This window comes from Myotis davidii, unplaced genomic scaffold (genome assembly GCF_000327345.1).
Source record: "Myotis davidii unplaced genomic scaffold, ASM32734v1 scaffold296, whole genome shotgun sequence".
Taxonomy (NCBI): Eukaryota; Metazoa; Chordata; class Mammalia; order Chiroptera; family Vespertilionidae; genus Myotis; species Myotis davidii.
Genome location: NW_006288889.1, coordinates 2,302,423 through 2,314,428, shown reverse-complemented (window position 1 = coordinate 2,314,428; position 12,006 = coordinate 2,302,423). Strand labels below are relative to the sequence as shown.

Below are 12,006 nucleotides of genomic sequence, written 5' to 3'. Positions count from 1 at the left end.
AGTTCCTCATGTTGTGACCCAACCATAAAATTATTTTCGTTGCTACTTCATAACTGTAATGTTGCTACTGTTATGAATCATAATGTAAATATCTGATATGCAGGATGGTCTTAGGCAACCCCTATGAAAGGGTCGTTCGACCGCCAAAGGGGTCGTGACCCACAAGTTGAGAACCGCTGAGAGGATTAGTAAATTATAATGTAATATGAATATGCAAGATTGAATGGGTTTTCAAATACTAGCTAAGAACAATTAAAAACTGAATTTTTAAAAATACCTTTTCTAATGACAGTAAAATATATGAATAGAATATTAAGGATAAATCTGACAAAAGATGCATCAAAGCTATCCAATGAAAAATATAAAACAGTGCTTAAATAAACTAAACAAGATCTAAATAAATTATCATGGATCAGAACACTCAATATCATTAAGATGTCAGTTGTCCCCAAACTGGGTTATATCCAACTCAATCCCCATTAATATCTGAGCAGGACTTTTTGTACTAATTAACAAGCTGATTCTAAAATTTATAAATAATTAGTCAAAATAACTTGGATTTTAAAAAGAACAAAGTTGATTTACACTGCCTTAATTCAACATCCTATCTAATGAAAGACAAAAAGGGTAATTGACCATACCTCTGCTACGCTTCCCATTGGCTAATCAGGGCGATATGCAAATTAACTGCCAAGAAAGATGGTGGTTAACTGCCAACAAAGATCGCGGTTAATTTGCATATGTAGGCTCAATGATGGGAGGCGAAAGGGGAAGCATGGAAGAACGGTGCTTTTTCCATTCCGCCTTTGCCCTGCCCCCTGCCCTGGATCCGAGAACTGGGGCAAAGGCCCACCCCCCAGCTGGTGATCGGTGACCCCGCGAGGCAGGGAGGGACCCAGAACGGGGAAACCGTCCTGTCTGGTGGCGGGGGACCCAATCGCATCCCCAGCTGTGAGGCAGGGAGGGACCCAGAACACGTGGAAGCCGTCCTGCCTGGCCACTGGGGACCGGGTCACGTCCCCGACTGCGAGACAGGGAGGGACCCAGAACATGTGGAAGCTGGGTCTTTCTTTCTTTCTTTTTTTTTTAGATTGTGTAATTATTTATTACAAGGGTGAGGGACAGAAGGGTATACATGGTCTTCCTTTCAGTTCTGCTGGAGAGATGAGCACTGAGCTGCTCCATGCCCAGAGGAGGTGGGTGTGGTCAGTGGCTCTGTTTCAGAACTTCTTGCCAAGCAAAGAGCTTACCTGGCCCACAGGAACCTTTTTACTCCAGAAAACGGCAATAGCCAGTTCCCAATGGGCATGGGGAAACCAGTGTCCCCTCCTGTGCACGGTGTCCTGATGGAGTGATGGGGTGGGGGAAGGCGAGGGAAGCAGTGCAGAGTTGTTAGGCAGCTGGAGTGGGAGTGGAAAGGCCATAAAATGTCCACAGTCCTGGCTGTGTCCACGGCCTGGGCTGCTCCTCCAGGCCCTGACTGAGGGATTAGGGTTGATTCTCTTGGGAAGGGAATATTCCATGGGTGGAAGATTTACAGGCTCAGGGTGGGCCGTGTGTTAGTTTGGGGAAAATCCCTCAGCAGTCCTGCTGCCAAGCCCTCAAAGGAATGAGGCAGAGGCACCCTTCACCCCCAAGACCCCTTCGTGGACATTTTAGCATCTACATGATTTTTAATCCCTTCCGGGAGACCTTCTATCCTGCAGTCCCACCCCACCCCACTGTTGCTGTTTGTCTGCCAGCTGGGTCGAGCATCAAGGGGAAGGGGGTTTATACTCACTGAAAGACTACTGATCCTACCAGGAAACCAACCTGTTTACTGTACTGTTGTAAATATCGTACCCTTTATATCCTGGATCTTGGCTTCTTTTAAATAAAGTGAAATGTCTTAGAAAATTAAAAAAGGCAAAGCAGGGCAGGACCCAGAAGACCCATATAGGGAGTGCCACTCAGCCAGAAGCTGGCTCATGGTTGGCCAGTGCAGTGGTGGTGGCAGGAGCCTCTCCTACCTCCGTGGCAGCACTAAGAATGTCCAACTAATGGTTTAGACCTGATCTCTTGGGGGCCTAAGCCTTTAGTTGGACATCCCCTAAGGGCTCCCTGGCTGCCAGAAGGATGTCTGACTGCAAGCTTAGGCCTGATCCCCCAGGGAGTGGGCCTAAGTCAACAGGTGGACATCCCCCAAGGGGTCCTGGACTGTGACTGGGCGCAGGCCAGGCTGAGGGACAACCCCCACCCCCGCCCCCCGAGTGCATAATTTTTTGTGCACTAGGCCTCTAGTTTATTATAAAACCATATGAATTAAGACAGTGTAGTATTGACATAAAGATGAATAGGTCACTGAACAGAAACCTCAGAAATAAATTACACAAACACATTCAACTGATTTTTTTTCAAAGGCACAAAGGAAATTGAGCAGGGAAAAGATAGCCTTTTCAATAAATTGGATATCCTTATTAAAAAAACAGAACACACAAAATCTGATCTTTTGAGGCAGGATTTCTAGAATGGCAAGAATGAGGGTCTCCATAAATTCACTCCTCCATAAAAATAACAAAAAGCCTGGAAAATTTTCAAAATCAAAGGGATGCAATAATGAGAACATTTATTTTAAAATAAAACAACAAAAAAGAAACAAACAAACAGTGGCAGCTGAATCTCAGAACAGCGAGATTTGTAGCTTTGTAATTTAAACTACTCATCTACCTCTCTTTCCAGCTCCACTATAAACTCGAAAACCAGCAGCCTTACAAACACAATAGCTATGAAAGCCAGCAGCTTGCAAGAGTGAGCCAGGTTTGGAGCCCTTCAAAAAGTACCATTCCTGCGCATTGCCACAATTTGACCCAATTGGCAGCTCTGTGGAAAAGTAATACTCACAGAGTGGTGTTGTTATTGCCCTGACTCAGAGCTCCACAAGAAGTGCTATCCCAAGAGTGTTTGTTTAAAAAATCAATCAGTGGCAAATATTTGATTCTGCAGCTGCCTGTAGCCATGATACCTGTTGAGACAAACAAGAGTCTGGCCAAAAGGAAAAAGAAAATCTGGGGAACAAAATGACCATAAAGAGATTTGAAAAGCTCTAATATATTCCTGGGTAATCCAGAAAAGTGCCTTTTGTATGCAGGGCTGTGTACATGCCCAGGGAAGACCAGAGAAGGCACCTTAAAGTCATGCACAGCAGGAAGTGAAGACTAAGAGCTGTGAGCAGCCTAAGTGTTGAAGGCATACCTCAACACATACATGGCCCCTCCGCAAATGGTAGAAGGCTTGTTGGGTCAAGTAGTCTAAGGAAATTTCTGACCAATCATTAGATGACCAAGCAGAGACTTACGTAGCAGTACACTACCAGAAACACAGATCACAGGAAACTTCAGAAAGCAATGAATATATATTCATTATCTTGATTGTGATGATTTCAAGAGTGGATATGTATGTCAACACACCAAATTGTATACTTTAAACATGTGTGGTTTATTATATGTCAGTTATTAACACAAGCCGCTAAGAGAAACATAGAATTGAAATAAAAGGGGCTAGGGCCTAGAACCTCGCATAGAACCTGTGCAGAGTGAGGACTCTAAGTATTTAGATAATGGGAATAACAGTAGCAAAAGCAATAGTAATCTATCTATATAAAACCCTAATATGCAAATCAACTGAATGGTGAACAACCGGCTAAATGACTGGTTGCGATGACGCGCACTGCCCCCAATCCACAGACCCTAACTGGCAGCAGGGGGAGTGGGGCCAGCAAGTGAGCGGCACCAGGGCCGCCAAAGTGGGTGGGAGCAGAGGCCCCGATCACACCACCGGTGACCCCACAGATCAGCCTTTCTATCTGGCCAGGCCTAGGGATCCTACCCATGCATGAATTTCATGCACCGGGCCTCTAGTAATAATAATAAAATGAACAAAATAATGTCTCAGCTAGATATGCACTTCTATCTATCTGGAATTTGACCCACCCATCCACCAAAATTGTTCTTATTAATGTCACCTATGACTTTTAAGTTGCTAAATCAAATAAACAACTTCAAACATCATCTTAGTTAGCATATCTTCAGATGACATATATTATTAACCAAATGACCTCATCCCTTATCATCTCCCTCATTTCTCACTTGGTTCCTGCCGGAAGCCATTCCATCCTTGCTGCTTGACACAGAAACATCTGCACAGCATATGTTCCAAGGGACCTGGCGTATATGGCATACGCTTCTTAATATGTTTGCTCGCCTTCTTAGCGCTATTTCTTAAAAAGCAATGAATGTGTTTCCTCCCAGCAGTTTTCCTGACAGTCATGGTATAGCATGAAAAATTCAATGACCAAATTAAAAGTAATTGATTCCATGGTCAAGACTAAATCCTTTGATGTTAAGTAGTGTTTTTAAGTGTTGATAATTTTTAAATTGGATACATGTTTGACAGTTTTTCGAAATGTAATATTTCAAGAATATAATAGGACATTTTGTGCATCTCAAAAGGCCCTGAGATTGTACAAAAGGATTTAATTCTTCTCCCACAAAAGAAATAAACTAAGTTAGACCAATACAATATACTTGATTGCATAAGGAAATTCTGCCAAATAAAAGAAAAAATTGATTTATTAATAACAATGTATTTATTTAAAATAATATGCCTTCAATGTCATTAAAACTTATTAAGTGTATGCACAGAGACATAATTTTTCTAGTCTCTTAAATCTAGAAAACCCTGCCTTTTTTAAACTAAGGACAATTAAAGGTTAATGATTTATATTTTCCCTCCCTAAACAAAAGTTAAATAGCTTATGTTAAAATACTTAAAGGGACTGATAGCAATAATCCAATCAGTGTTATTTACTGTTAACAAGGACAAGTAAAGTTAAATAATGAGCTTTCTTTTAAATTAATTAAATTGGCTAATTGAAATGAATGAATATCCAAGAAAACTTAATTGTATCATACAGGAAACTGTTCCTGAAATATTAAAAATTTTTATTGATGGTTCATCTTATAGTGATAATTATTTAGCATTTAATCAAATCAAAGCAGTCATATCTCTATACAAGTAATTAAATCTAGAGTCATTAAGACTGCATTAAATAATTTTTTTCAAAAGGTTCTTCATATTATTTTTAATACAATATAGAGGAATAATAGAATATTTCCTGTAAGAATATTACATTAAGCCTGAAGTATTTTTAAATTGTTACTTTATAATTGATTTTCATTTATTATGCCTATCGCAGGACACCTGTGAAAGTGCACTGGTGTCAAAGTGGGCCAAAAGGAAAACAGTCTAGTTAAAATAAAAGGATCTCAAATCTAATTTATAGGGAATCCCTCTTAACATTTGGTCGAGGATATGTTTATATATTTCCAGAAAATTTCTTGAAGCTCGTGTTGGATTCCACATATCAATCAATCGTAAAAAAAAAAAAAAAAAAAAAAAAGATTAACTTCAACATGGACCCGAGAGAGAAACTGGCCAACTTCAAGAGGAGTCTGCACCTGGAGCCACGCCTTACAGCTGCAGACAATCAACTGCCCGGCCACAGATAGCAGTGATCCCAAGCAGCCCACTGAAGATAAGAAGTGGGAAGAGGACGAAGTGGACAGCAAGGAGCCCAGAAGTGACCAGGAGCCCAGGAACACCTGAGAACATCCTTCTTGCCATGTTAGCAGTAATCAGCTGTACGGTAATGCTACCAGGGGTAAATGGGGAGGTATTCTGGACTTATGTTCCTGACCCACCGTGGGTAAGACCCCTTACGTGGGCTGATCCTCCACCTAATATAGTCACCAATGATACCAAAACCTTGGTCATCCAGGAGGATGACAGGTGGGGCAAGGAAGCCTATGGGCAAAGTATAATTACACAGGTGTTGCCACTCAGCTTCCCTTTTGTATGACTCTAAATCAAGCCACTTCTCCCTTGTGTGTAAAATTAAAGAGAGGTTTTTAGCCAGCCTGGACCCCAAAGAATGGGGAAGAAAAGGCTCAAATACGTCTATTATCTCTACTTGCTCCGGGGAAAGGTGCAGAAAATGTAAGTGTGCTAAGGCACATCCCCACTCCTGCTAACTAAGCCATTATGTAAAAGGTCTTATGAATGGGATTCCACTGAGGAAGAAGTTAATTGGCAAGACTGTTATAGTAATTATCCTACCACCAGCAAACTTAATAACAATTTTTTCTTTATAGACTACAGCCATTATGGGCCTCTGTATAGTAACAATCGCACCCTAAAGTGGGAAGGGAATGCATCCTACCTATATGCTGAAGAAAATCACTCCATCTCCTGGCATGGAGGAGAATTTGTTGGGCCTCAATTACAACATGACAATTGGCCTCTACAAAGTACACAGTGGAAATTAGCTGCTGCACTTGCACCTATAAAATGGTATCATTTCAATTATAGCTCAAATAATTCCATTTCTGCTTTACAAGTAGCTCTCAATAAAACAGTGTTTGCTACTGCCTGTGTGTTTGATCCGTTTGTGCTCCTATCAGGCCCCATTCAGATACATCTTAATGTTAAAAGCCATCTGTATGAGGTGCCATGCACAGTTTGCACATTATCCCATTGTATTAATTCTTCATTTCAAAAGAAGTCCCTAGTGATTTTAAAACAACTAGCTTTTGCTTGGGTTCCCACTAACTTAACTGAGCCTTGGGAATCTCATCAAACCCACCAACTACTGCGTGATCTAGTAAAAACCTTAAAAAGACAAAAAAGATTTCTTGGAATGTTAATTGCAGGAATCTTTGCCCTCATAACGTTACTTACTTCTGTGGGCATTGCTGCTTCATCTATGGTACGGACTGTTCAGACCTCTCATTTCGTACAGGTCAAGGAAAATGTAACTAAGACCTTGCCTATACAAAAAAGAATTGACAACCAGTTTGAAAATGAAAATGACAAGTCAGCATTAAAGTCTACAGTCCTGTGAATGGGTGATAAAATCCATGGCCCTAGAGCAAAGAATATCTTTACAGTGTCATTATAATTTTTCCCAGATTTGTGTTACCCCTGTTCCCTATAATAGTACCCTGCACCCTTGGGAATCGATAAAAAATCATCTTCTTGGTGCTTGGGGTCAAGGTAACACAACCCTCGATATTTTAGAATTACAACAGCATATTGTACAGTTGTCCGAGGCAAATTTACAAACTAATTCTTTGAAAGCCTGGCAACAATTTAAAGAGGACTTGAAAGAATTTAACCCCTTCCACTGGATATCCTTGCATTTACCTCTCAGCATAACCACTATTGTTTGCCTCATTCTTGTTCTCATATGTTTACTTCTACTCTGCAGATGTGGAATGAAGAGTCTTAAAAGGACTCAAACTCTTCAAGCAGATCTCACTTATCAAGATTTATTAAGTAAAAGTAACAGGGAAGGGTGCCTAGCACATAGTTAATCATTGCCTTTACGGTACTAGGACCTCCCTTAGAGCTAAAAACAGACAATGGGTCCACGTACACTAGTTCTGTTTCCAGTATTTTTGTCAGCAATATCAAATTTATCATAAAACTAATATCACTTATGATTCTCAAGCTATTTTGAAGTAAGCCAATCATATTATTAAGATGCAATTATTAAAATAAAAAGGAGGAGAATCGGATGAATTCATCCAGCAAAGAATTAATAACAACTTCACCTTTGCTGGGAAATCTGTGGGTCCACCTGTATGTTTTGACATCACTAATAATAATCGCATTCCAGGCTGTTCAGGAACCTCACAAAACCCTGTTACTGACTCCCCCACAGGAAAACCTAATCGATGGAATATGTGGGCTCTCACCCGTCAATCTCCTGGGTGCAGGACCCACCTCTTACGGAGCAGGGACTTTACCCCGAGTAAAAAATCCAAGGCTTTGTAGAACATCTTCACAATCAAAGGACACTAAGGAGGGCCCGTGGCCTTTCGTGGATGAAAACACAGGGTTCCCTCCTTGGTAGTATTGCAGATATCCAGAACCTATTCCTTTTCCTTTATATCAATGCAAACAACAGATTTTTGACTGCCCTGTACCTAACCCCACTAAGAACTATAGGGACTATCTTAAAGCTTCCGCTAACTTTCACTGGCAGGAAGCTTTTCTCCCCACAGAAGACCCTGTCACTCATCGGCATTTTAATGGATGGGTCCCAGCAGTCTTAAATTCTATAGTTAATAATCATTCTTATACTCACCATCACTTGTGGAGAGCAATTGCCTCCACAGCGCCTATAACTCTTGATAGACCCCAGCCCCCGCCTTATGGCAAAGAAACTTATCATATTAGAGCTTGTCTACCATCCCATATGTCTTTCTACTAAAAGATTCTCACAGTAACCTGGGTGTGACAACAAATGAAACCACTTTCACTGTTTCCTGTCACAAGTGTATTTTAACCACATGTATTGATTCTAGCTTATCTATTCAGACAATTTTTATTGTAAAGCGACCTCCTTATCTAATGTTACCTGTACAATTGCATACGCCATGGTATGATGATTCTGGGTTACAAGCTATTAGAATAATTACCAACGCTTTAACACGCTCAAAAAGATTTGTAGCAGAATTAGCCTTAGGCATAACTGCAGTCATTACAATTATAGGATCGCTTGTTACTGCAACCACAGCCTTAGTACAGGAAGTCCATACAGCTCAGCATGTAGATCAATTAGCAAAGAATATTTCTCTCGCTCTAGGTACCCAAGAAATAACAGACAAAAAATTAGAAGCCAAGGTTAATGCTCTTGAAGAAGCCATTATACATATTGGAAATGAAATTGTTACACTTAAAATTTGTCTATCATTAAGATGTCGTCTAGATTACAAATGGATCTGCATTACTCCTTTAGAAGTTAATCAGTCAGCAATAACTTGGGACAAAATTCAACATCATATATTAGGAATTTGGAATAACAGTAATTTAAGCCTAGATCTACAAAAGTTACTTCAGCAGATTCATGACATAAGCCAATCACTACTTCATCCTTCCCAGGTTGCATCTTCCTTTTTTAGTGGTTTACAAGGATACATCTCTAAACAAAACATTATCCCCATGCTTTTAAGCGCAGGCCTATTTTTATTCATAACTTTAATAATTATTTGTCTTTTCCCAGTCTTCTTCTGAGTCTTAACACAACCCGAAAGGTGGCTGCTGATTTACATGCGCTACATTTAGAAAATAAGAATGGGGGAGATGCTGGAAGCTGTTCCATCCTTGCTGCTTGACACAGTCGCTGCAGGGAAGAAACATCTACACAGCATTTGTTCCAAGGGACCTAGCGTATATGGCATACTGTTCTTAATATGTTTGCTCCCCTTCTTAGCACTATGTGTTCTAACCAGGGCCACCTTCCCAAGAAAGGTTGTTTCTCCAGGTGGGAATGTTTCCCTAGAGTTAGGATTAATGGGACTAGGAAAGGGAATAAATAAAACCCCCTAGTGTTACAGAAATATCTTGTACTACTTATGAGGAACTTAGACTGTTAGCAATAAATTTAGGACTTGCTAGGCCCACATCCCCAGGGGTCTACCCACCAGAGAAAATACCAAAGCCTATGCCCCTGAAAACCCGCCGACACAGAGCAGTCCCAAAGAAGAGCACCAGCAAGGCTAAAAGGACATAACCTTTACTTAGGCCATAAAATAGGAAAATATCCTTCAGTTATTTCCTTATAGCTTAACAGTAGAGCAGATTAGTGACCTTGGAATAGAAATAGCAAACTAGCCCTTATAATGGAACACAGAGACTAACCTTTATAATAGAATGTAGAAAAATAGACAATAGATAAGATTAAAATCAACAGAGCTAGATAGAGATAAGACTTTTAGCAAAGGTCAGTTAAGAAACTATAAACATAAAACAAGGAACTGTAGAAGGTCAAAGGAGGACCCAAAACATACCATGATGTAACTATAGAGGCATGCTTATAGAATCAAATACTATAAATACAGTTGTAACAGGACAATAAAAAAGAACCTAACTATGCTGATCATCTGAACGCTGTCTCTGTGTCCTTCATTCTTCGCCGACGCTGTCCATACCTTTGGGAACCCCTGGACCGCTGGGGCTGGACCCTGGCAGGTTCCAACCACAATGGTATTTAGTTCCTGGAACATGCCAGTTCCTTAAGGTCTTAGCACATCTGCCTGGAATGTTTCCCCATCCCCAACTTCAGGGTTGACTTAAAAGTCAACTTCTCAGTAAGTGTTCTCTGGCCACACTATCATAAAATTTAACTTTCTGCCACCTGCACATTCCTAAAACTTTATTTTTTAATATATTTTTATTGATTTAAAAGAGGAAGGGAGAGGGTGAGATAGAAACATCAATGATGAAAGAGAATCACTGACCAGCTCCCTCCTGCAAGCCCCACACTGGGGATCAAGCTTGCAACCCGGTCATGTGCCCTGACTGGGAATCGAACCATGACCTTCTGGTTCACAGGTCAATGCTTAACCACTGAGCCATATCCACCAGGCCCAAACTTTATATCTTCCTTTCCTGTTGTTTTTCTCTCTACACTTACCACAAATGACATAATAAATGTTTACTTTTCTAAACCTACTGGAATGTAAACCATCTGCAGTCAGATTTTCTATCTTGATCATTCACTTCTGTATCCTCAGCACCTAGCGCCTAGGACAGGGTAGGGGCTAATACATTGTAGTAAAGGGAGGAAGAGGGACAGAGTGAAAATGAATAATCAGAGAAAAGAAAGAACTGTCTCTTGATGGTTTTCAGCTGAGGGTCCATTAAGACTACATTTAACGCCTCTCCTGATGAAAGCCAGGCTTTCCTGTGTTATCCTCTTTGATCAGCAGTACAGTGGGAAGAGGCCTGACTAGACACAGTTTAGTCTTAGGCATAACTGAATTAGTCTTAGGCGTAACTCTAGACTTGCTCTGAAACTAGAAACATGGCCTTGGGCTCTTAACCTCACTGGGTCTGTTTCCAACTATGAAAACAAGAGAATGAGAAGATGCTGAAAAGAAAACTCATCACTACAGTTCTGTGACCAACAGGCTCTGTGTATTGGGATTCAACAGAAAAGATAAGAAAAATGATTCTGTTAGATAAGGTACTTCATGTATTCTAAATAATAGATTCTCTTAGCAGGTAATAACAAATGGAAATGCTTAACTTACCAGCTTCCAGAGAAGAAATCAGTAGAGCTATGAAACAAACAAGCCTGAGTAACACTTTCATGTTCTCCTAGAGAAACAGGAATGAAAGAAAAACAAAAATTAGAAATGTTACTATTCCAGAGACTTTCAAGATGGCAGTAGAGCAGGTGAATCTTGAACTGACCTCCTCTCTAAACCAAACTGGAAATACAAATAAATTGGGGAACAATCATCCTAAATAACCAACTGAGAACTAGCTGAAGAGGAGTCTTATGCTACTAATCAAGGATTTGCAGCAGAAGGTGCATTGAGACTGGTCGGAAGGATGGAGATGCAAGAGGGACTGGCCCCACTCCCACGGACACAGCTGAGGTGCTGGAGAGAACACTTAGCTACAGGGGCTTTCTCCTGGGAAGTGTGGGGCCTAAACCCAGGCCAGGCTCCCCAGCCCAGAGCACCAGAGCACCAGAACTGGAAAGAGGCGCCCACATAGCATCCAGCTGTGAAAGCAGCGGGGTTTCTGTCCACCAAGGAGAGGCAAGTCGGCTGGAGACACTGGCTCCCTCTTCAAGAGCAAACTTTAAGGAGAGAGGGTGGTGCTGGCTGGAGTCGCCTGAGGAGAGACTGGGGTTTGTGGCTCTAGTGAAAGATGTGGGGGGACAGCTGCCAGGACACCTGTACCCAGTCATTCTTGGATACCGCAGCAGCCACCTTTCTGAGGCAGGGCAATCCCCTCCGAGAGCATCAGCCTGGGGGAAAGCAATTACCCACCCCAGGAGTCCCTCGCACCCCACCCTGCAAGGAGCCACAGCCTAGGGCAGGGAGTAGAAGTCCGGGCAGACTTTGGGTGCCAGTGACTGGGTTTGAGGTAAGGCCATATGCCCACTTTTCC

General features: G+C 41.4%; 1 protein-coding gene across 1 annotated transcript in view; it reads right to left on the bottom strand.

The window, feature by feature from the left end:
* IL1R1 (interleukin 1 receptor, type I) overlaps positions 1–11,202 on the bottom strand; it is a 32,251-nt gene extending 21,049 nt beyond the window's left edge. Inside the window, 1 exon segment of the mRNA XM_015562236.1 lies at positions 11,136–11,202. Within this exon segment, the coding sequence (XP_015417722.1) occupies positions 11,136–11,196 (61 nt within the window). The 5' untranslated portion in view covers positions 11,197–11,202.
* Positions 11,203–12,006: the final 804 nt, after the last annotated feature.